The 24,522-nt window shown below is 54.2% G+C and overlaps 2 protein-coding genes across 5 annotated transcripts; one reads left to right on the top strand and one right to left on the bottom strand.

Moving 5' to 3' along the window:
* Nucleotides 1-27: 27 nt before the first annotated feature.
* Nucleotides 28-14,691, bottom strand: E2F4 (E2F transcription factor 4). Of its 2 annotated transcripts, none has more exons than XM_037409029.1 (10): nucleotides 14,246-14,691; nucleotides 12,416-12,525; nucleotides 11,770-11,931; nucleotides 11,200-11,243; nucleotides 8,445-8,506; nucleotides 7,828-8,113; nucleotides 6,559-6,750; nucleotides 5,348-5,395; nucleotides 2,700-2,744; nucleotides 28-2,355 (listed from the first exon to the last, which is right to left on the bottom strand). In XM_037409029.1, the coding sequence occupies exons 1-10, from the start codon at nucleotides 14,663-14,665 to the stop codon at nucleotides 2,240-2,242; spliced, it is 1,485 nt and encodes a 494-aa protein (XP_037264926.1). In that variant the 5' UTR covers nucleotides 14,666-14,691; the 3' UTR covers nucleotides 28-2,239. The 2 variants fall into 2 exon arrangements, 1 of the variants encoding a protein (XP_037264926.1); XR_005107663.1 differs by having other exon boundaries at nucleotides 2,278-2,355; nucleotides 2,700-4,515.
* A 496-nt stretch (nucleotides 14,692-15,187) lies between these two features.
* On the top strand, nucleotides 15,188-24,418 carry EXOC3L1 (exocyst complex component 3 like 1). 3 transcript variants are annotated; one of them, XR_005107662.1, is made up of 13 exons: nucleotides 15,188-15,296; nucleotides 16,256-16,416; nucleotides 17,637-17,856; nucleotides 18,164-18,824; nucleotides 19,001-19,118; nucleotides 19,309-19,434; nucleotides 19,547-19,647; nucleotides 20,087-20,197; nucleotides 20,334-20,463; nucleotides 21,500-21,622; nucleotides 21,963-22,118; nucleotides 22,239-22,409; nucleotides 22,544-22,629. XR_005107662.1 is itself a non-coding variant. In XM_037409021.1 (13 exons), the coding sequence occupies exons 1-13, from the start codon at nucleotides 15,254-15,256 to the stop codon at nucleotides 23,351-23,353; spliced, it is 2,262 nt and encodes a 753-aa protein (XP_037264918.1). In that variant the 5' UTR covers nucleotides 15,188-15,253; the 3' UTR covers nucleotides 23,354-24,418. The 3 variants fall into 3 exon arrangements, 2 of the variants coding, with proteins under 2 accessions (XP_037264918.1, XP_037264919.1); XM_037409021.1 differs by lacking the exon at nucleotides 22,239-22,409 and adding an exon at nucleotides 23,167-24,418 and having other exon boundaries at nucleotides 22,544-22,668; XM_037409022.1 differs by lacking the exons at nucleotides 15,188-15,296; nucleotides 16,256-16,416; nucleotides 22,239-22,409 and adding an exon at nucleotides 23,167-24,418 and having other exon boundaries at nucleotides 17,696-17,856; nucleotides 18,193-18,824; nucleotides 22,544-22,668.
* Nucleotides 24,419-24,522: the final 104 nt, after the last annotated feature.

The following is a 24,522-nucleotide window of genomic DNA, read 5'->3' on the forward strand; positions in this document are numbered from 1 at the left end:
GGCGCAGGCCAGGCAGGGGCGGGAAACTCTGGAAAGTTTTTGTTTATTCACGTCAGAGAACACTGTACAAATATCACAGGCCATTTTCTTTCCTTGCAAAAAAAAGTATAAAAATAATCTTTATATATGAATCAAAAGTTCATTTGCGACTGTAAATTTTTCTCTAGGTATCCTATTCCAAAGGTCATCTAACGGGTGGAAACGTGAACACGCGGAAGGAGGGTGAGGGCCAGGCAGCACATGAAGAGCTCAAGCTACACCAAAGCCACGGAGCCCAGCTAACACGGGACCGAGGGATCTGGCAGCCCCATGCAGAGAGCAGGCTCAGGGACTGGCTGCGTGCGGGCTGGAAGCTCAGGGCTGGAAGCTCACCCCCGTGGGGGCCCACGCCACAGCTGTCTTGCCAGCAGCAGCTGCCTGCTGTCACACTAGAGCATCCCGCTGTTCCTCCTGAATTCTTCACGCTTTTCCCAAAGAGGACATGGGTGATTCGGGGCTGCAGAGAGGAACAGCTTCTCTGGAGGAGTCCCACGCAGAACAGGATGGCCCCCGGAGCCACCTCGGGGACACAGGTCCCAAAGCGCATACTCTGCTCACCTCTGCAGGCTCCGAGAGTTAAAGACTTTACATCCCTTATTGCTGGTGCTCCAGCTGGTTGCGTGGTTCACAGGCAGTGAGCAGCTAAGCGGAGAAGTTAAATGTCAGCTGGTTAAGTGGATGGCTGCAAGCTACCTTTCTGCAACAGCCAGCCATGCGTCTGGCCTGGCCCCCTCTGCGGCAGTTTGTGCAGCAGGGACGGCAGGACAGCTGCTGCTACCACATTGGCAGGAAGATGTGCAAAACTGAAGACACAAATACATCATCTGACTGACAACCAAAGTTGGGGCTTGCAAAATACGACGCAAATCCATCAGGGCATTTTATCCAACTAAACTGTACAGGGTCCAAGACTGGTACCACCTGATAATCATAAAATGGACCCAACAGCAGACGTTCCATTCCAAAGCAATGAGGAAAACCTTGTGGAAAAATGATGCGGAGAAAGCATCACACTAGGTAAAGACCTGCCACAGGATCAGGAATTGGGAGCATGGGTACGGACACTACAGAAGCAAATTCAAATATACAGAAAGCCTGATCCTGAGGAGATGCCAAGAGAGAAAAAGGGGGGGGCGGGGGGGGCGGGGTGAAGCAGCGCACTATTCTGACAACACCTACATAACTTGTCACGGCAAAGTACTACTGAATTGTTACTGCTTGGTCACCTTTTAGACAGTTGAAGGCTCAAGTGCAATGGTTGGAGAAGACAGCTATTTGCAAATATGAGCAGGCTCTGATGTACCTGGGGTACCTTACAGGCACCAGCTGGAACAGTCTCATCCTTTCAAACACCTCTTCACTCAGGCAAAAACAAAAATTAGGAAAAAACCCACCAATATACTGGCACCTCTTCTTTAGCCCTGTAGAGACAGCACAGCTGCTATACAAGGAGTGGAGCCCCTGGGCTCATGCATCGGCAGACTGGTGAAGGCATAATCAGCATTCCTGCTGATGCACAAGCAGGGAAAGACAGAGCTCCCGGGTCCTACTAGGAACGCTCAACTCCTGAGTCCCACTAGGAGGCACAGCTGGCTAAAAAAAGTGCGTTTTCTCGTAAAATATACCAGCTTGGTCTGGAGTCACTGGAAGAAATGGACACTTTGTGCCTTTTTTTTCTTTTCTTTTCTTTTCCTCATTGTCATTCAGAAATATAACCACCCCAATCTGAACTGCTCACATTGAGAAATCTAGCTAACTACCTCCGGACTTGTGAACTGACCACGATATTAGGGCTCCTTGTAGCAGCTGGTACCTAGGAGGTGCAAAGTGCCTCTAGGAGTGCAGGAAAAAACAAGGCATGCAGATTTGAGGAAGCTCGGAGAGGCACATGGGCAAACTCTACGGGTGAACTGGGAACACTCAAAACACAGACCCTTTGAAGTGAGGCCCAGGATCCAGTGGAGAGAGAGATGCGGCAGGGCGAGTTGCACATGCACCACACACGTGCAACAGAGGAAGAAGCAGCAGCTACAGGGAGGCTCCCAACCTGCAAGTCCACATCTCTTGGTTCTGAGTCCATACGAGAGCATCTTTGAATCACTCACTCATTGAGCTCTAGCACAAAAGGAATCCAAAAATAGACACTTTCCAAAGTTACAAAACAGTCTGTGTTCGCAAGGTGCACAGCCGCACTGAGAAGTCAGAGGTTGAGGACAGGCACATCGAAGAGGTCACAGACGCCTTCGCTCTCATCCAGGTTATAGATGTAGTCGTGGTCTCCAGGTGGAGGGGAGAGGCGGAGCAAGGGAGCAAACACTGGGGAAAGAGAAGCCCACAGCAGGTTACAAACCTCAGCACTCCCACACTGACCCAAGAGCTGCCAATGGGCACTGAGCTGCAGAGCCACGAGGAGGCCACCTCAGAGTAGCAGTCTTTGAGGTTGCTTCAAGTCAGCCTTGCGATATGGAAGAGATGGGCTCTCCTGGTTCTCACGCCTCTCTCGGGGACTGTCAGGACACTCAGAACAGAGTCTGTGTCCAGGGCCCAGAAAAGACGCGGGTGAGCCTGCAGCCGCAAGACTGACAGCTGGGTACAGTCATGCAGCATGGTCTTCCTCCCCTGGAACAGCCACCCCATGAGGGGGAGGCTCAGAGACTCACCTTCAGACGACATCAGCTCTTCCAGCAGCTCAGAGTTCATACATTCTGGGGAACAGACAAGCATGGTTAAGCAACATGCTCTGCTTTCCTGGCCTGCTCCTGTGTAGTTCCCCACCCCTCCCAGGGTGCCCCTCACCCTTGTTCCCCCTCCTCTGGCTCAGGCACAGCGTGCACAGCTGGCAGTGCCAAACAGAGGCTTGGGCCTCCTGCTGCGGGCAAAGGGAAATCTGTGTCAAGACAATTCAAGCTACATCAAAAAATTCTGCAGGAGGTTTCTGACTGCTTTCGCTCAACTGGACGACAGTGTCCTTCAAGTGCACTACCCCAGCACTGGCATGCAAGCTGGCGCCCCGAGCTCCTCCAAAGGAAATTCTTCAACATGCACCAGAAACTGAGCTGGTAAAGCCTGACATATTCACAGTCCTCAGTTACCCACCAACTTTGCTAAGGGTGGGGAAAAAAATAAAAAACAAACAAGCAGTTCCAGAAGCAGCAGAACTAATGAGCCTCTAGTTTCCTCCAGATTTGTGTCCTTTGTCCCCCTAATTTGCTCCCCTTGGCTCACTGCTATGCTGCAGCTAATCCAGCCGTGCATCCTGGCAGATTCGCTGTCTGTCTGCTGCCAAACAGAATGAACATAGGAGCTCTGCATATCTTTCCTTAATGGGCCATTAACTCTCCTCTCCCTTCTACTGCCCACAAAAAACTGTAAAAAAATTATCTCCAAAAAATCATTCCTTCCTCCAGCATTGTTATTCTTGGCTAGTGGGTTGACAAGGCACCGGAAGGGTAGACAGAGAAACACCCAGACAACGCACATGCAAATCAATCTGTTTTCTTTAAGAAAGAAACTTAGTTTCTTTAAGAAACTAAGCGTCTGAAACAAACTTTCTGAGTGCCTCTCTCCCTTTACCAAGTTAACAGAGTGAGTATCTAACTCAGTCTAATTGTACTGACAATGTAACACCGACACTTGAAATAAGCTTTCATAAAAGGAACTCCCATAAGCTCATTTTCAAGACACTTATCCACAGCAGGCTATTTCCTAGAGGACAGGAACCTACAAGTCTAACTCAGTGCCACGAGGTGGGAGTATTTCAACACAAAGCAACTAGACAGGACTGATACCAGCTTCAATAAATTGTAATTAAATGCAGGACCTGCATTCTTAGATCAGGGCTGGTAATACAGCAGGGAGGGGGTGTATGTATGTGACAAAATTAGGTTTTTTCCAAGTTTAAAACAAGCAGTTATTAAGCACGCGTTTAAAAGAGAGAGAAAACCATGCAGAAAAAGTAATTCCAATACAAAACATTAAGGCAGTACTCCAGACGCTTGCAGCTTAAACTGCATACCCTTAAAGCAGCTGCCAGTGCCAGGGCAAAATTACTGGGATCACACAGGGATGAGAGAGGCTGCATGGAACATGCTGCAAGGCCCATTTCTCTGAGCTCTGTAGTGTTGCTTTTAACCAGTCCTGAGCTTTGCCTCTGTAGCTGTCACCTCTGTTTTGTCCTTCACTCTTGGATCTTTATCTTCCCCCTCCAAATTCGGAAGAATACTTCATAAAACAATATACATTACTGTAGACAAACATCTTCTTTTTAATAGTGCCCACATGGTCACATAGTACAGTTAGTTTGGGTTAAGCTAGATCTTCTGCACAGGCTGGGGCCTCGCAGGAGTTTGTCTTGCATCGTGAAGTCAAATTTACTCTTCAGGTGTACTCAGTCATTACCAAGACCTCACCCTACAGCAGCAAGTGCTGCACAAGGAGGAAAGGTGTTCTCCAGGCTGACTGCGGGGCCCAGGGCTCCTAGCACACAGACCAGAGGCTCACGCATGTGCATTTGGACTGCGGGGTTTTCACACAAAAGCAACGTTTTCACAAAGCACCTGCTAGAGCACAGAACTAGGGAGGCTGCTGTTGTATGTATCATCACCACTACAAAAGTGCTTGTGTGTGTACTCAGCTCTGCCTAGCTGTGGGGCTAGAAAGTATTCCACCAGCACTGAAGGGAAATAAATGTGCAGATAAAAAGAGTTTCCCAGTTTAGGCTTATGTTAGACCAAATTCATCCACCTCTCCTGCCCGGAGTTCGTCCCACCATTAGGCAGTGACACCCAGACATTCCTTGGGCAGAGGCAGAACTCTTGACACAAGTTAACAGCACCCCCTTCCCTATTGTTCCAAAACTACTAACTAGCACCACCAAACCCACTGAGGGACATCTTGAAGAGAGACTATCTCCCCTGATTATTTGCTTGGGTTGGCCTTGGGGGCAGGCTACAGCTGAAACAAGACTAACAGGGTGTTTTCTTTTACATGGTGCAGACAAGTTGGAGAAGGGGCGTGGGAAGCCGGAGCACAGATTAGCGTTGGCAGGTGGACAGGAAAGCCCTCATCTGCACACTGCAGGGCAAACTCTAACAGAGCTTGCTAGCAACACAATGACAGAAAAATACATACAGAAACTGGTATTTAAGAGTGCCTAGCTAAAAGTAGACAAGCAGCAGCCACCAACAAACACAAGAACCTTACAAAACCACATCCCCAAAATAACCCAAAAGGGAGCGAATAAAACAAACTGTCCCATTTCTGTGGGTAGATGGGCACAGAACAAAGCCATGGTGAGGGTTGAACATACCTCTCGTTGGATCAAACATGTCTGACAGCTCTTTGGGAAGTTCCAGTACTGCAAATACAACAAACCAAATGGTTTGCACCGTTACATGAAGAGTTTGACATGCTTTACAGTATAATCACCTACTATCCTACTGTACTCCTTACACACCCAAACCATCCAATCCCATCCAGAAACTCTCGCTCCCACACGCCATGTCACATATTTCTGCTGAAAGGGTAAGCAATAGGAAACTTAAGCTCAACTGCTTTAAAATAAATCTGTAGGAGCCTCGGGACATGAACATTATCAGTCAGCAGCTCTACAGTAATTGCCTGTATGTAAGCCTCACAGTGTCAGCTCCCGTACTCCTCGATGTATCTTCTGTAGGATGAGGGCATGCCTTCACAGAGTCAGCACAGGCCCACTGCGATGTGGTAAACTATACACACATCAAAGGCATAGTTCCACAATCAAGATTACTCCAAGATGAAGACAGACAGTTCACGCTTCTCTCAGACACGCTAGCAAACACAAGCCTGAAAAAAGCACTGCGTGAGCTACATCTGAATAAGATTTCCTCTTACCCTCTAACCTAGAGTGTTTCTGCAGTGAAGGTAGGCTTCAAAACATTAAAGTGGTGTGCCTTGCCTAGAAGATGCTTTTCTGTCCTTGGGCCAGCCTGCCATTTCCTGGAATAAAGCTCAAATGTTCCTTTTTTAAAGCCTGTTTCACCTCACCAAGCACAATAATGAGCTCCCCAAATATACACTGCAAGATCATTAAGGCCACAAGATCACTAAAGATAGATGAAATATTCCCAAGTAAAGAAGGGAAACAGACAAGAGCTCCCCTACTAAAGGAAAACTCCCCATGAGTTACAAAGGTGCTTTCGGTGACAAATGGAAATTCTATAGCTTTGTGCAGTCTCAAAAATTGGAGCCTGCACTACAGAAGGGACTGAAAGGGAATAATTCTACATGTAACTGCAGAGACGTGTCACGCAAGTGTCCCTCACAGATTGTCTAGTACTGACATCACAGGAAGTGGCAGGACACTAGACATGACACAGTCACCTTCTCCCCAGGCTCCCCAGCACCCTCAGAGGGAAATGCCTACTCATCCCTTACAGAGTCTGGCTGACAGCAAAGGCAAAACAGAGTTCAGCTCCTTTCTCCAGGCCCAGCAGCCTGCTTGCTTTTGGAGCAGCAAATGACACGAGGGTGCATACTCACTTCCTGTGGGATCGGGCTTGATCGGCTCGAAGGAGGTAGAGGGGCTGGGTGGGACGGAGCTGCTGTCCAGCGAGGCAGAGGACTGCAGCGGCTGGGTATCTAACCCGGCCGCCTGGCCGCCTGATGCAGACGCATCACCGAGGGGATCAAAGTTGCTGCTGCTCTTGGATTCTGCTGCTGGGACACCGCATTCTGGAAAGAGCCACAGACACATGAAGGAATGTAACCTCCCACCAGCCCCAAAGCAAGAAGCTGCAGCACAGACACAGCCCTCACTGGCGATGCTGGCCAAGCACAGACAGCTGCTTAGGAAGGAGGCTTCTTGCTTTCACCCAGCAAATGCTCCCAGGTCCTGCTGCAAGTTCTGCTGGAGAGCAGTCTTGGTGGTGCCAGGCTGCGCATAAGCCAAGAACATGCTCCCACAGCAATTAACACAAGCCAGGTAGCAAGCTACACCAGGAGAAGCATGGCCAGCACACTGAGGGAAGTTACTATCCTCCTGCTTGGGGCTGAGGCTGCACTTGGAATACTGTGTTCAGCTTTGGCCATCCACCAGCCCAAGAAAGATGTGGAGAAGATCCAGCTGAAGGCTACCAAGCTGGCCAGGAGTCTGAGGCACATGGCCTACAAGGAGGGGTGAAGGGAGCTGGGCTTGTTCAGTCAGGCAGAAAGAAGTCTAAGCGCAATCTAACAGCAGGTTGCAGCTACCTGAAAGGCAGTTACAAAAATTAAGACCTCAGTGGTGACAAACAACGCAATGTGCACAGCAGGCACAAGATGCAGCTCAAAGGATCCAGACATCAGGAAAACTGAATTCTCTGAGAGGGTGCTGCAGCCCTGGAAGAGCTCACCAAGGAAGCTGGGGATCTCCACTGCTGGAGGCTTTCAAAATTTAGCTGGACAAAGCTACAATTAACCTAATCTAGTATTTTTGACAGTCTTTTTTAAAACTGAAAGTTGAACTCGAGATTTGAAACGACCCTTTCACAGTAAAACAACAAATCTGCACGATCAACCTCTCCCCCCCCCCACCGCTCCTACAGGCTGGCACTACCCCCTCAATCCAAGTGTCTTATTTCCATTAACACAGCCAGTCCCACTAACCAAGACAAAAGGAAAGGCTCACTGCAGCAAAGGCAGAGGTGCCCCCTTTGCTGGGAGCTGACAGTGCTGCACAACCAGCAGTGCCAGCCTCAGCCAGGCCAAGGAACGTACTCTCTCCTTTGTCAGCCACCATCCCGTTTCTGCCTCCTGTAGCCTCCCTCTCACCTGTGCTTGCAGCTTTCTGTGTGGGAGGGCTATGGTCCTGAGTGCTGGTGGGTGTCGGTGTAGAGGGCTGGGTGCTGCTGGGAACAGATGCCTCCTGGAAGTGGGCAAGCGGTGGTAGCTGTGGTTTTGAGGGTGCAACTGCCTGGCACTGAATGAGGTCTTCAGGGGGAGGGACAGGTAGTACGACAGGAGGAGAGCTCCAAGCATCTTTGTTTACTAAGAGAACATCAATGGGGCCACTTGTGCTCTTCAGATGGATTTGATATTTCTTCTGCCCATTTAGGCCCTGAGAAAAAGTCAAAAGCAAAACACAACCGTACATTAAAAGCCCTTTTCAAACAGAATAGGAATTTTCCAGAGGCAAGACAAGCTGTCCAGACAGGTCAGCACTGTTCCACATACAACTGCCCTCATGCCCGGGACTATCCTCTCCCCTGGCGCTCCTGCAATTGCTCACATACTTCCGAACAATAGTTTCCTGGCAATTATTTAATATCTGGAGCCCTCCTTGGGTTGCCTGTTCCTCCAACTCCGTCAATCCTCCGACTGGTCAATCCAGCAGCAACCCCCACCCCAACACGCACACTCCTGCATCCTGCCATGCATTTATCACTCACCTCAGGGATGGGAACCTCCAAACGTGTGCCTGATGGGGCTCGTATGGCAAGGAGGGTATCTCCTGTGAAAACAGACTGGTCAGCACTCAGTGGGCACAAACTGTTCTGACAATAATTAAGCACTGACAAAGAGCCCCTCCTCAAAGCCCCCTTATCTCCTGCTCTCCCTTCCCTTGAGGACTGCTATTTACACACGAGCTGCTGAGCGTATCATACAGCTCCCAATGTGCCAGCTGCCTAAGGCACAATGAACCTTCAAAGTTTCTCACAAAGCAACCCTAAAGTTTCTTAGCAGCATACTTAATGGGACTAACCTTTCTTTTCCTCAGAAGGGCTTAAATTCATTCAAGAACATCTAAGTCCTAAGGGATCCTTCGTAGTGTTGTCACAGGTTTTTAGATGTGAATAGTAAACTAAAGAGCACACAACTCAGAGCTGCACTGCCAGCAGGGAGGTGGTGTCAAATGGCTTGGGAGCTAGGCTGCCAACAGCATGGCAACCTCATGCTGGAGCACTAATACCTGAAACGAACACACCCCAGTCTCTACTGGCAGGAGAGCTGCCTGGTGTTAGTTGCATTGGACCCTGCACACACAGGGAGCCAGCTAACAGCATCTTTCCCTTTCACATTCTGCAGCTCCTTAAAACCTGTGCTCCTAATAACATAGCAGTCAGAAGCAAGCAGCTTCCAGCCCATATCCGGGTTTAAAGAAATGTGAACAGAGAAATACCAGCACTGTGAACATCAGACATACTCAGACTGAGCAGTTAGCAGCTTTCACTATGAATGTTTAAACTTTAGGGTGGTTAGTATTCACACTTCACTGGTATTCTGCATTAAGTGTCACCTGACAATTAACACAGAAGATGCCCAGAGCAATGGGAGTGGACAGCTGAAGAGCCCATCCCTTAATTTCAGGCAGGCAATTGAAGGTCAGATCAGCAAAAGGTACAGGGATTAAAAATATCACAGGATTTGCCAATAAAATGGGATTCCTTTAACAAATCTACAGCTAAGGAATATATTGTTAAGAAACATTAAAAATGCTTAATAAAGCTCAAAGACACAAGCTCGAGCATTAAGACCAGGTTTGTTTCAAATACAGGTGCTGTGTTTCTATCTCCTTTGATAGCTACAATCCCAGTACTTTTACAAAGCACTGTACAGTGTTTCCACTTCCTTTTTGATTCTGCAAATGCAAAACGCATCACAGCAACAGACAGGAAAATTATGTTTCCCAGTCACTAAAAAATAACATGTTCTTATTCTTTTTTAATCCAAATAATGAATCCATATTTGATAAGAGTCCAAGCATAGAAATCTCTAAGCTCTAACTCACTTTGAGAAAACAAGTTCAATAGCAGTTAATCAGAAAAACCAGGAGCTGAAATTCAGCCTGCTCAAAAACAACAGTTCAAAAACAAACAAGGTCCAACAAAGAACTGCTGCAAGGCTCAGATGCTCAGGAGAGGAAAAAATTGTGACATAAGGCATATTCATACAAGAAAACTGAACAGACAATGGAAAAATATGGATCAAGCCTCTGTTCTAGAAGGGATTCAAGATCTGCCCTCAGTAAAATCTAGTTTTTGTACATTTTGGTGACGTCTGACTTCAGACGCAAACCAGTTTACAAAAAACAGGTGCAATAAAATGCAAAGCAATCAACCAAGCAAGCAATAAGCTGTCTGCTGGTCTCCAGTAAACTCTTCCACACTGTTATGAGTTATCTGGCCCCAAGCACTGTCAAACTAAAACACAATCCCCAAAGTGCTAGCTTAAATCAGAAGAAACAGTAAAGCAGAGGTGATGCATAAGTTACCAGCAGGAACCTGAGCAGCATAAAGTCTGGTGAACAAGAAAAGCCCACAAAGACAAAGATGAAAAATAGAAAAGCTGATGAAGTGTAGGGTGAGAAGAGCGCTTGGGAGAGACAAGGAAAGAATCAAACACGGGTGAGATTACGCATGACTGGGGGAGGTCAGGATACGTAGCTCCAACCTTTGCTGCAAGCAAGCAGATGCAGGTTGCCTGGGGTCAGGAGGGGTAGGTGTCCCCTGCTACAGCTGAGAACAGTTTACATACTGCAGGCTGCTGTATTGCAGGCTGGCCACTGGGGATTTTTTTTTTGTCCTACAACTATCATTAAAATTGGCAATAGAGAAGAAACTAGAGAGTCCTGTGGGTTTTCTTCACTTTTGCCCCACAGACAGAACATACGGCTTCTTATACAGGCACCTCACAGCTTTAGGAAGGCAGTACACTAGGGAGTGAGGTCACAGCAAGTGGCATACTCCCTTCTGTCCTGCTCCTCTCTACCTCCTGCATTCTTATTGGTAGAGGGCATGATGCAGCTGAGGGACCGCTTTTTATACTCTTTTCCTGCTTACACCCAGACTTTATACCATGCAATAAAATTTTCTCATTATTAGAACATTCTCCACCCAAGCCCTTAAAATCAAGGGCTTCTAACAAAACACACAAACACCCACATAGTGACACCCAGCAAAAAGACTTCCTTAGGAACAGCAGCTCTATTCCTTTAAACACAAGAAACTGCCTGCCTCCTCTGATGGTGACAAGAAAGCTACGACTCAGTGGTACACAAACCCAGGATGGCATCAGAGCTACATTTAACTTGATGCTGTTGGGTGGCCTGCGATCTGCTGCCTCCTCTTTCCTGGAGAAAGGAGAGCAGCTGGGACAGACTGCACTGCAGTGTTATGTCTTTACAACAGAGCACCATTTTCTCACCTGTGAAGCATTTGCAGATATCTTCATGCGTCACATACGCTAATGTTTTCAAGGTTAAGGAGAAAGGCTGCAGCTTCCTGCACAGAAAGAGAACTCAAAGGGCACCTGGCATTTCCTTCCTGAGCACAAGAAACGCTATTCCCAGAAGGCTCTCCATGCCACACCAAAGCGGTTTGCAGGCGGGGTCTGCAAGCTACATACTTGTCAGAGCTGACATCCTAAGACAGGCAAGCCACAAGAGCGGCCCTGCACTCAAGTAAGTGGCACCTGTGACACTGAGGGAAACACTTTTCTCACCTTGGTAAACATTACAGTTTTTTTTACTTCAAAAAGACAAACAAGAAGCCATGCACTGCAAAGAAAGCTGGTTCCCAGGCTAGACAGAGTTACCTTAGTTTCAAAGCCTGCCTCCTGACCCTTTAGAGCAGATCCTCCAGCAACAACAGGTCACCACCACCACCACCACTCCTCTGCCCCAAGTAGGGCAGCACCAACCCAGCCCTCAGAGCTCTGCTTTCCAGCCCAGCAAGCAAACACAGAGAGAGTGTAATCAGTTCACACAAAGGATATCGACTGTTCTGCATGTCTTCTGTAACGTTTTTTATGCTCTGCTGAACCCACATCTTCTGCTGCTCCAGCTCCTGCTCCCGCTGCTCCAGGTCCTCTATATCTGCCTTCAGCTCGATAAGTTTATGAGCTATTTCACGTGTGTTGCAGCCAGGACCCACCCCTCTGAGCAAAGTAAAAAGGAGTGACATGCATCAGCCTCTGGAGGCACCCAGACCAGCCCCAACCTCTCAGAGAGGTTGCCATCTCCCTTACTGCTACCTCTGTCATAGATCAAGGCCAGATCACCCAAAAAAACCTCATCTGTACCCACTCTACATCCCCACCTTCCAGCACAGCACACCTTCCTATATTGCGCAGACTGGCAGAGTCCTCCCCCACCCCCTGCCATGACAGGCATCTTTTCTAGCCCAAGGCACTGCAGATACTTAGCTTGTACCAAAATAACAACTCCGCTGTAAAACAGACATGCCATATGTACTTTGGCTTTCCCCATTACTACCATCAGCATAGCCCAGCTGAGAGGAAAGTACAAGCATGCCCAGACCACTGAGGAACCTTGCTCTGAGCAGGGTATTTTGATCCCAGTGTAACTTAGACCTGGACTAGAAGGGACCTGTGAACGATTTAGACCTTCTCTGTCACTCACTTCCACTGGATACTGTTCTTGGATTTCTTCTCAATCAACCCGATGCCTTCCAGGACATTTGTGATATCGTAGATCCGTCGCTTCTGTCGCACAGCCAAGGTATCCGCAGCCTGCAAAAAGGTTAGACACTTAACTCCAAACTCTCAGTCATGTTTCACTCCTTCCTGCCTGTCAAGATTGCCTCCTGGCCAAACACTGTGCTCGCCATCTCATACCTCTCTTGCTCCAGCGCCTCAAATTACAAAGCCATGTTCTCAACGTCACCATGACCATGAGAAGAAGCCACTGACCCTTCATTCCTTTTCTTACCCCACAACCTCCCCCACTATGGACCAGCCATCCTGGTCATGGTGGGTCAAAAAATCACCATTCCTCAGCAGCAAAGCAGTGCTACAAGACACTAGTTCAGCAGCCTAAAAATTTGGTGGTCCTTCCAGGTAAAAGAGGTGGAGACGAGAAGAGGAATGCAGAGAGCTGTCTGCACAACTGACAATTTAGCAAAGTTGACATACAAAAGGCCTTTTCTAAATCTGATCTGATGCCACTTCACAGAGAATCAACACCTTTTCAAGAGGCGGAGTCCTCTGAAAGACACAAAGCCAGGAGGAGAGTAAGCACTGCAGTACGGCAGGAGCTCCTGAGCAGCCCTGGGACTTCCCTATGTTGCTCACAGGACTCTCCTCCCCTCAGGTTCCTGGACACACTGGACTGCACCGATACACCTGCTCCCACTATCACACAGCAGCCTAGCACTGGCTAACACGTGCTGCACTCATGTGTGGGCACAGCCAGGCCCAACAATGTCAGCGGCACCATACAGAGCGGGTCAGCACAGCAACGATGTTCCCTCTTACCTAACAGTAACAGACTGGGACTTCAGAGACCCTACACCGCATAACTGATCAAATCACACTAACCAATACCAATCCACTTAATGGACGTTTTAAACAGGAAAATATTGCCCAAATCCAAATAGACAACCCTTTGGCACAGGAGAGGACAGAAGTCTACAGCCAGGAGACTCCACCAGCCCTTGTGTCTTCACAGCTTTCTGGCACTCATCTGCTGCCCGTGAAGAGTCCAAGCACACACGCACTCACGTAAGAAGTATTTACATAAACCACAGAAAAGGAGCTTCACCTATAGAAAAGGCCTAGGTTTAAGTACCATACGTGCCACAAAGACAAAGTTACTTCCTCTAGGTGAAAACCTCCAAAACGCAGAAGCAAGGCATGTCCACATGGCACTTCTCCACAGGATAAAGGCATTAAGGATGACCTTTAAGGGATATGAATCTGACCACACTCCCCTTCCTGCTGTATGCCGTGGTGCAAAGCACAGCAGGGAGGAACAGTTTCTGTAGGTGTCTGTTTCTATAGGTCTCGGAGGCTTTATAGGGCTGGATCGTTACAGTGCGGGTGATCGGGTAGCACCTTGGTGTGGGGCAAGAACGCAGAAGAGAACGAGACGGCCAAATGGGGTTCCCACTGAAGCGCACAAACGCCTGCAAGGTCAGGCAAGGTCCGCTGCCTCCTCCCTCCGCGAGTCACCGGAGCGGCTAGGACAGGCCGACGGAGCGGGGAGCGCCGCCGGGAAGGAGGCAGCAGGTGCGGAGCCCCCTCCGCACGCCCCTGGCGCGGCTGTCAGCTCTGCCGCACCCCAGCAGACCCCGTTCTCCCTCCGCCTGCCGCACCGGGCTGCCCTACCCCGATTTCCCCCTCAAAACCCGGCTCAGCCCCCGGAGCGCCGGGCCCGCCGGAGCGCCGCTGGCTCAGCAGAAGGGCCCTGGCCCGCGGCGGGCCCCTCGCCACCCGCCGGCAGCCCCCGCACCAGCTTGAGGTCGAGCACGCCGTCCTTGGCCTCCTGCAGCAGCGACACGAACTTGGTGGTCAGCAACCCCAGACTCTTCTCGTGCCGGCTCGGCGCCCCCGCAGCCCCGCTGCCACCCCCAGGGGGCTGCGGCCCGCACTCCGCCATCTGCCCGCCGCCGGCTCCAGCCCCGCCGCGCTTCCGCTTCCGGGCCGCGGGGCACGACGGGAGCTTCCGGGGCGGGCGCGGGGCGGGGGCGCCCAAGGGCCGCTCCCGGAGGCGACCCGCTGCTACCCGGGCCTCCCTGCGCTCTCCGTGCGGGGTGGGTGGCGTCGAGCCTCCCGCTGCCCGGCACCCCGGCTCCCTGCGGCCGTACGGCCAGCGGCGGCTGCCTGTCGTGGGCAGGGCCCGGGGGGACCCGGGTAAAACGGGGCCGGGCATCGCGTGTCCTCGTCCGTCCCTTCTTCCCCCGCCGCGCTGTGGTACCGTAGCCAAACGTCCGGGCCGCTGTCCCGCGGCGCCCTCCGCTGCTGCTCCCCGCGCCCGGCCGCTGTCCGGCCCCCGGCGCGGCCCCGGCCCTCCGACCCCGGCCTGGGGGAGGCGGCCTGTGGCCGGGGCTCGTCTCCGGGTCCATCCCCGGCCGCGAAGGCTCTCCCAGCTCTCCCGCCTCCGGGTCCGGCTGCTGCAGGCAGAGCCTTCCCCGGCTGCCCCGGCCCCGGCGGTGGGCCGCGGTGCCTGGCGTGGGCACCCCCGGCCGCCCCCCACCGAGGCAGCCCGGCTGCGAGCGGGGCAGTGCAGGGGGCGCGCCGAGGGGCCGCGTGTGCGCGCCTCGGGGGTGCTGGTGAGGGCACACGGGGCGCGATGACTCCCCCCGGCCAGGCCTGTGGCAGCCCCGGCGCCTTCCTCCGCCCCTCCGCCCCCCCGTCCCTGACGTCCTGAGCGCGGCTGCGGGAGCACAACGAGGCCCTGAGGAGTGCGGCTGCTCGGCTGAGGAAGCGCCGGGGGCCGCCTCCGCGCCGCCCGGACACCATGGGCCTGTCCGCGGGGGACGGGCGCGCCCGCAGCCCCAGAGGTAACGGGGACGGTGCGGCCACCCCGGGGAGCTGGCGGCGCTGGGCAGAGGGGGGATACTACTGCTTGCGGCGCGTTTGGGGGCTCCCCCGCCCTCTGCCTTGCCACCCCCTGGACCTTTTCCCTGTGCCGGGGCTGCTGCCTTGTGTTTTTGGAGGGGTGAAGGCCTGGCTCTGCTTCCTGATGGAGATAGCTGCGCTGGGGGCAGTGCTGCTCACCGCACAGCTTATCCTCAAAGCCGCTGGGCTGGCGTCCCCCGAAGCCCCCCCATCCCCGAGGGTTCCCGTGCGGGCAGGCTTCCCAGCAGGGCTTGGCACTGGCTGACATCCCCGCGGGGCTGCACAGTTGCTGGGGATGGGGTGGGGGGAACGATGGAACCGCTGGGGATGGGGGCTGGCGTGTGATAACTGTGCTGGTTCTCATCCCTCCCCACTCTGGCCAGAAGGCCTTTGGCATGGCTTCAGACCCTGTGTCAAGGGGGACGCTGTGGTCCCCCACAGCTGCATGGGTGCCTTTGGGAGACTGGGAGCCTCCTGTCCTCACCTCAACCTGTCTGTCCTTCATGAGATAGCTGCTGACTCACTGCTGAAGCCTCAGCCCTGCTGAGGGCTTCCTAGGTGACATCAGACTCCTCTCAGCCCCCCCAGCACCGTGTTTGGGGGCAGCAATGGGGACATGCACTTGGTCTGGGGGACAGCCCAAGCTGGCAGGCTGGGTGCCAGCTCCCCAGGGCAGCCTTCTCACTGCCACAGCCACTGTGACAACACCAGTCTGCAGCGGTGGTATCTCAGGGGGGCCCTTGCAAAAGGACCCGCTTGCTGTCGTGCTGTCTGGCTTCCCACATCTGGATGTGCTTGGAAGTCAGCTGGCGGCCAGCTTCCTGCCTCTGGCCTCAGGGGCCCTTCCTGCCCCTCCAGGAGAGGCTTCCTTGTGCTCATTAACCCCTGGCTTCATCCCCAGATGAGGAGTGGCCAGAAGCAGAGAAGGCTGAGAAGCTGGCAAGAGGAGCCGCCCTGAAATGGGCTTCAGGGGTGTTTTACCGCCCTGAGAAACTGGAGGGGCTTGGGCAGTACCGGAGCCGAGAGACACAGAGGAACAGCTCCATCCGGTCCCGGCTGAAGGTGGGTGTTTGCCACAGGCCACCCCGTGGGTACCCGCAGCCTCCCCAAGCAGGGATCCCAGCCAGCATCCCCTCTCCTGTGCTGAGTCATCTTTGCATCTACTTCTGGCAAAATCTTGTCCTGTGGCTGGCATTTGGTGGAAGAAACACAATTGTTTCAGATAAAAGATCTGGTAAAAACCCCACCACCAACTCCTGCCTTACCCCTGGGCAGCATCTGAAGTGGTAAATGTGTCTCCTGTGCCTGCAGCCATCCTTCAAAACAAAACACCTAGGGCATTCAGCACATCCCATGTGTTGGAGCCAGTGCTTCCCATCACCATCCCATCCCATCACCAAATGCTTCCCTTCCCCATGGCTTGGGGGAGGCTAAGAGCTCCAGCCTGCCGAGCCCAGCAGGAGAAACACTGTCTACACACACCTGTACGGGCTGTCCCCAGTCCCCCGGCACACCTCCCTGCTCAGGGTGACCTTTTTTTGTTTAACCTGAGGAACAATTAACCACAGGACGCCAGTCTGAGCACCCCAACCTTCTCCTGATTATTTTGGAGATGGTTTCTCCTACCCTGACCATGGGCGAATTGTCCAGGAGGCAACTTCTAAGTGATGTGGCCTCAGAGAAAGCAACTTGCTTCTGGTGCTGCTGCGTGAAAGTGCTTCTTGGCGTCAGGAGCCGGGAGTTAAATGGGTGGATGGGGCATGCAGATGTGCCAGCACCGCTGCAGGGCTGGAAAAGATGGGAATCTATTCGGGAGGAGGGTTCCTGTGGCCACTGAGGTGCTTTGTGCCCTTAATACCCCTTGGGGGCACGTGAGGCCCTGTGACCCGGCTACTATTTTGCAGAAGCAAAGTAATCTTTTAAAACTGAAAGGAAACATCTGGTTACCGCTCACCCTGCTGCCTCAGTCACCCCAAAGTGATGCCTTTCTCCCACCTCATGCACAGTAGCCATTGTCCCCCTTGCCCCACCCCCATATGAGCCATTCCTGCTGCTGGAGCAGGTTTCCTGAAGCTGGGTGTGCTTGGTCTGATGGGATGGGGTCATCGCAGAAGGTCTGGGAGATGTAGTGATGTGATGGCATGGTGACAGAGGCAGGTGTGACTTTGTGGGGCTGGGAGAGCTCCTGCAAGAGAGACCTGGTGGGGCTGGGGCAAACGGCATGTGAGTACTCCAGCCTTGGGAGCTGCTTCACCACCCCTCCGTCCTCTTCTGCTCCCCAGTCAACTGTCCAGTCCTACCTGGAGGGGGTAAGTGCGGGGCTGGAGCAGCTGCAGTCGGCGGCCCAGGAGGTGCAGAGCGTGTGCCAGGACCTAGGGGCTGCACGGTGGACCCTGCTCGACAGCGCAGACTGCTTCCAGGGCCTCCAGCAGATGCGAGTGCTGATGGCAGAGCATGTGCAGCTGGCCTCGGTGGTCCAGGTGCTGCCTCAGCTCTTCTCAGGTAAGACACTGGGCCAGTCCTCGTGGATTTGGGCTGGAAGGTGCTGGGGAGAGCTTCAGTCCAACTCTGGGCTCTGCGCAGGGCTGGCAGCAAAGCTAGAGCAGGTTGCTCCAGCTTTGCTGTTCGGGTTTGGGAAGTCTCCGTGGATGCAGATACCATTGCCTCGCTAGGGCCTGATCCAGCACGGTGTCCCAGAGCCCCAGATCTTTCCCTCACCATCTCCCTGCTAACCCGCACCCATGGCCCTGGTGCCAGCCCCCTTCACCCCCCACACTCAGTTCTGGCATCTCTCCTCCCTCTCCCACAGTCCACGAGGTTTTTTCCCATATCCTGCAGCTGCTCCATGGGCAGCACCTTCTGGAGGCCCACGCGGAGCTCATGATGATGGAGCACCTCCGGGACAACATCCTCTCCCAGCTGCACCTCCGCAGGCTCTCCAGTGCCCAGGCAACTGTGCTGTCCTACTTTGGTGGCCTGCAGGAGCTCAACGAGAGCCTGGCCAAGCAGCTGTGGGACATCGTGGGCAGCAGCCTGCGGCTGGTGCGCGAGGACCCAATACTCTTTGTCACCGCTGTAAGGATCATTGAGCGGGAGGAGAAGATAGATGATACTCTGCTCCTGGAGGCCACCTTCCTGCCCCCTGGCCGCCCAAAGGGCTGGAGGCAGAAGTTTTACCACGTTCTTCAGGACACCATCACAGGAGCCCACTTTCATGCCAGCCGCATGGACGCACAGGGGCCAGGGCTGGCCAGGCACTTGGCAGCGCTGCAGAAGGACATCGTGTCCGAGCTGCGTGTGGTGAAGGACCTGATGGTCCAGTGTGTCCCAGCTCACTACAACATCCTCAGCATCTGCACGGCCACCTACCACCAGGCCCTCACCAGCCACCTCCAGGACATCCTCCAAGAGGACCTGGACAAACAGGCGCTCTTCCTTCTCCTCGAGTGGGCACTGCGTGTGTACCACAGGTCAGCACCAACCGAGCAGGGGAGCTTGTGGAGAGCGGGATTGTCCACCAGCATGCGGGTGGGTTGGGAGAGTGGCTCTGGCTGCCTGGGGATGACCCCCGGGAGGGCAGGGGGAGAGACAGGAACTCCTGGAAAATCCAGGTTCTTCCCAGCCCTGTCCCACCTCTGCCCTCCAGCCCGGAGATGATGGGTCACCCTGACCTTCTCCCAGAAGTGGACATTTCTGCTCTGGGCCCCCTCCTGTCCCCTGAGCTCGTGGATCAGATGGAGAGGAAATACGTGGTGAAAGTCAAGGTGGGTGAGTGGGACAGTCAATGCGTGCGGGGACCCAGTGACCACCACTGAGCCAGCATCTGCTCTGACAGCAGCAGGAGACCATGAGCCTGTGGGACAAGGCGCAGGACCCACTGCTGGGCTGTGTGCTGGGTCTCGGCGGGGTCATACCTGACTTCTTGGGCTGACCATGGTGGGCATCCATCCACAGGCTAGTGTGCTTGAGTGGATGCAGAGGACCCTGGAGGTGGAGTTCAAGGAATGGTTCAGGGAAGAGGAACCTGAGACAGACCATCAGGGCTTCTTTCAGTCAGCCCTGCCCATAATTGTCATGCAGGTGGGTCCCCAGCACCACCAGTGCAGCTGGGACACGGCCACACTGGGAGCCCCCAAAAAGGGAGCTGTGCCCTGCAGCCTCTCACAGACTCGTCCGCACTCTCCCTCTGCAGATGCTGAATGAGAATATCCAGGTGGCTTCCTTGATCACCAGTTCTCTGCAGCAGAAGGTCTACAACATGGCCTTGGAGGAGCTTGAAGCATTTCTGGGCCGGTCAGTGGAGCCCCTCAGACCCCTGCCCTTTCTCACAGACCCTGGGTCCCATGGCCAAGTGTCACAGGCTGATGGTGGCGATCTGCCACGGGGCACCCAGCGCTCATCCAGGTCACAGGAGGCTTGGCAGCCTGTCTGCCAGTGTGACTACTGTCTCAGCCCTTGGGGGCCATCAGCTCTCAGGGTCTGCCTGCCCCAAGTGCTACTCCAGTAGCACCCAGCCCTGCTGCCTCAAGGAGGTCCAGAACGGGTCCCGCTGTCCCACCCTGCCCAACAGCCTGCCCCTCTCCAACCTGGTGGCAGAAGCTGGAAAGAGCCAAGTGAGCTGGGAGGGTTGTGGGAGGTCCACGTGCTCCCAAGAGCATCCCAGATTCCAGGTCCTTGTGGCAAGACGTCCGGGGCTCTGCCTGCCCACCATGGTTGACTCGCTGTGTTGCAGTCTGCGGGAAGCCCTAGTGCAATGTGGGAAGGAGCACCAGAAGGACCGTACTGTACCCAAGTACTATGTCTCCTACCTACTGGCCATGCTCAACAACAACCTGGCTCTCAGGTAAGATGCACCAGCACCTTGTAGCTCTTGTAGCAACCTTACCACCCAAAAGGAAGCCACATCCTCACCACCCTGCTGCGGGACCAGTGTCCCCACCATGCTTCCCAGGCTATGTGTCCCCTCCCTTCTCTCCTAGCTCCTCTGTCTCCTCCCTGCACCCCAATGCTGCCCACAGAGAAGTCCCTGCGTCCCTCTGGGCTGCTCTGGACAGGATGCAGAAGAAAGCCTGCCAGCTGCTGCTGGAGGAGCTGCTCCTGGACCTCCAGGTATGTTTGTCCACAGCACCTGAGGCTGGCAGGGCTGCAACGAACCTGGCCCCAGCAAGAACAGCCCTATGACTACACCCCCAGGCATGGCTTTATTCCTGCCCAGAATCCCCACCGCATACCCCATGCCCTGGTATCATCCTGCAGACGTCTCTGCCAGCCTGGCTCCTAGGCTTTGGTAAACTGCCTGCAGCTCGCCCAATGTCTGTTGCGCAGCAGCACTACCCTGTATCTCTGGGGCAGATGGCTTGTGGCCCCCAAACTGCCAACCACCAGAGACCAGGAGCCACAGCCTGCCCAGGCTGCCTCATGCTCCTTTTTATGGCTGTTTCATGGCAGAAAACCAACAGTAGAGAGGCAATGTCTGTGCGGAGGATACAAGCACGTGTGACTGCCTGAGTTGTTTCCTGCCAGTGTAGTCAAATTTAGCTTTCCTGGAGTCTGGACCAAAAATCTGGAAAAATTAATGGCATTGCTATGTAGGGCTTGAATGGCATGAAAACAAAGGAGCAGCTAAAGGGTCAAATGCTCGCAGGCAGCGTGGAGACTGCTGTGGCCCCAGTAGAGACATAGAGGGAATGTCTGCCTGCAGGCAGGAAGACAGGCAAGGACAGCAGGGCAGGAGATCAAAGCCCTTGGCCAAAGATATGTCTACACAAGGGAAGTGGAGAGGAGTGGAAATTAAAAATAAAATTAGCAGGACAGGCTAAAAGCAAGTGTGTGGATAACAGCTTGGTGCCCAGACCTCAGGTGCTACCCTTGAATGGGGCATAGCGACCCAGATAAAGCCCCAAAACGTGGATCTCTGGGTGTCAGGGAGGGGCAGTTCCATGATTTCCTGATCTAGACCGCTCTTCTGTTTCTCGTTGACTTTTGGCTGGCAGCAGGAGCCTGGGGGGTTTGCAAGACAAAGCAGCCATGCTGCCAGGCAGCAGGCAGGCAGTGGCTCTGGTATGTCGTGCCACCCTGCAGCTGGCAGGTGCTGTGAGAGCGATGTGAACCGGGGCACTGTATGCGGCTCCTGTGCTTCTTTCAGCCCCTCTGCCTGCAGCTGCCTTCCCGCAAGTGGCTCTCCGGGTCCCAGCTTGTCAGCAACATGTGTGAAGTGATTGACAAGTATGCAAAGGACTTCTCCCATGTCAGGAAACCTGTCTTCACGGTACAGTTGCTGCAGGGGGTCCTTCGAATGGCTGCTTGTCTGTAGGGCAGGGAGGCTGGGCAGTTGGGTGCCATGCTGGGGCGCAGGGGATGCAGTTGCTGCTGGGTTTGCCAGAGGGCTTGCATCCTCCGGAGCAGTCCAGAGGGCACCGCCATGCAGAGGTGTTCAGGGTTTCCTCAGATTCACCTACTTTCTCTGTCCCTCTGTCTGGGGGCGCTTCCCAGCAGGTTGTCCCCATGGCTTGGTGTTGTATCCGGCCACCTTCCCCTCTGCCTTTCCCTGGGCAATTGTGGTCTGACACCCAGGCTGTGCCCAGTGCTAACAGCTCTCACCTGCCCAGCTCCTGCTGATGGAGAGCGAGCTCCTGGTGGCGAGCCAGTACCTTCGGGCACTCATGCAGAAGAAGATGGTGTGCAAGAGCGAGGAGGAGCGGGGCCAGCTCTGCCACCGCCTGCTGCAGGACGCCACGCAGCTCCGGGAGCTCTTCTGTGGACTGGTGAGGGGTGCCTGGGTGCGGTGGGGAGCCACGGCTGTGCCACGGGAGGGGGTCATCGCGCAGCAAGGTCAGTGCAAGGAGCTCGTAGCTCACCTCCATGACTCTCCTGCTCCCCTCCAGCCCACAGCAGATGGGGTGGGTACATCAGCCCATGAACAAGACGTGGCTGTTACGCTTGGGCAGCTGTGAGGCCAAGAGGGGAGGAACTGGCTGCATTAGGGACTTGGGGGACCACCTACCTTGCCCGGTGAAGGTTGATGAGGCTGCAGAGTCATGAGCCAGCCCCAACAGGTGGGACATGCTGAGCAAGGAGACAGGAATTGCAAGGGTCCAGGTCCCGACATGGGCACTGAGGACTGGGCTGCATCTCACCAGCAGCCATGGTGACCTTCTGGTCTTACACGTGGGGCTGCTCTCCCTTGCAGGGTCTGGACCAGAGCCAGCAGAGCCTGGAGGCTGTCTTTGCTCTGCGGGAGCTGATTTGCCTCAAAGACCCAGCGCTGCTCAGCCTGGAGGTGCTGGGCTTCATCACCAAGTACCCTGATGTCAGGTAAGAAGCCCCACTGTGAGACGTGGGAGGTGTGAGTGTGCCCAGGGAAGTGAAGCTTGGGCTGGACCCTGTGCAGTTACACTGCAGGGCAGGCAGAAACCTGAGCTTTTTCCCCCTGCCTCCCTGCGGTTTCCTTTTCCCCTGCTCCAGATTAGAGGGGCTCTTGCAAAGTCCCAAGGTCAAAAATACAAAGGAAAAAGCAATTCTGCTGTGGCATTCACCCATCTATATTTGGTAGCCAAACAAAATGTGAGAAATTGCAAAACACCAAATTGGAAATGTCAGAATCAGCTGAAACCCAGAAAATGTCAAAACCAAATTCACAAGGTTTGTGGAGTTATTTTCAGGCAAATTTTAAAGTTTGGCTGGTGCAGAGTACCAGCTCTCCCCTGGGCTCAGCTCAGCTTCTCTGGATCATGGGAGGTTTGTGGGACATGAGCATTGTGGACAGAGCTGTGGGCCAGCAGCACCTGGACTCATCTCTTGCTCTCTGCCCAGTGATGAGCACATCTCCACCTTGCTGGATCTCCGGGGTGACGTCTCCAAGGAGGTGCGGCACGTGGTGCTGGAGATGATGGCGCAGCACCCCCAGGTCCTGCCCGAGAGTTACCGGCCCATCTTCAGCACCATCCTGGTCCCTGTGCCGGAGCTGCCCTTCTGCCTTCGCAAGGGCAAGTGTGCCTGACACTGTGCCCCACAGCCTGCTCCCCGCTCCCCCCCACGGACGTATGGGCCACACAGGACACCTCCGAGGCTGTGCTTGGGGAGAACAGAGGTAACATGTGGCATCCCCTACACACAGCACCTTGCCCTGTGCTGGGGACAGTCTGGATAGATGCCATCCTCCTCTGGCCTTGCCTCACTGAGCTGGCTGTCTCCTGCAAGTGCCAGTCCCAGGGGACCTGGGTCAGGAGAAAGTCAACCCATTGCTGAATTGCTCATTGAGGGCTGCTCAGGTCTGGCCTATTGCCTGCAGGAGAAAGAGGAGCCACAGAGCAAAGGACAGGAGGCTGCAGCTGGGGTAAGCCCACGTCTCTGTGGGGCCACAGAGGTATTTGGGTTTCCCTGAGTCTCCAGACGGCCCTCTGGGCCAGCGTGTCCTGGCCATGGCGTCTGTTACTACCCCAGCGCCAAGGCAGACTGGAGCTGTGCTAGACCCAGGCTTGCAAGGGGGCTTTGGCCACAGGAGGTCTTCCTCTGGTATGGCTCAGCCCAGGTCTGATGCCGCTCACCCAGCCTGGGCCCTGCAGGGACAGTGATGGGCAGCTCATCATGGCCCACAGCCACAGAGAAGGGCACAGGGAAGTCTCACCACCCTGGGTAGCGCCGTCAACCCTAACCCTGCCGGTGTGAAGGAATGGCTCCAAGTTCCTGCCGACCTGCTCGGCTCCTGGCATCTGAGGCAGGACCTGGGGTCTGAGACTCTCCAGCCTCTCGGAGATCATGGTTGTGTCTCGGGTGTCGAGCAGCCTCCTGCCCCCAGGTTCAAGTCCTGTCTGTGATGGGCAGCACCGCCCTGGGCACTGGCTCTTCCTCCGTCCTCCACTGCTGTCCAGTCCTTGGTCACCTCCTCCCCAGGTGCCACACGAAGAGCAGGAGCAAAGCCTCTGCCTGCATCCTTGTGCCCAGCCCCTGCAGCATCCTGGGAGACCTCCATGCTCTGCCACGCTTCCTCCCTTGTGGCAGGCCGGGTCCTGCTGTCCTTGCCTGTCCCCACTGCCAGAAATAAAGGCCTGAGCTCTGCAATCACTCACCAGCGTCCAGGCACTGCTCTCCAGGGTGTGTGGGTGGCACAGAGAGCATGGCACCCATCCCCACACTCAGCATCACCCCTGCACCCAGTGCCATCCCAGG

The sequence above is a fragment of the Falco rusticolus genome, chromosome 15 (assembly GCF_015220075.1).
Source record: "Falco rusticolus isolate bFalRus1 chromosome 15, bFalRus1.pri, whole genome shotgun sequence".
Lineage (NCBI taxonomy): Eukaryota > Metazoa > Chordata > Aves > Falconiformes > Falconidae > Falco > Falco rusticolus.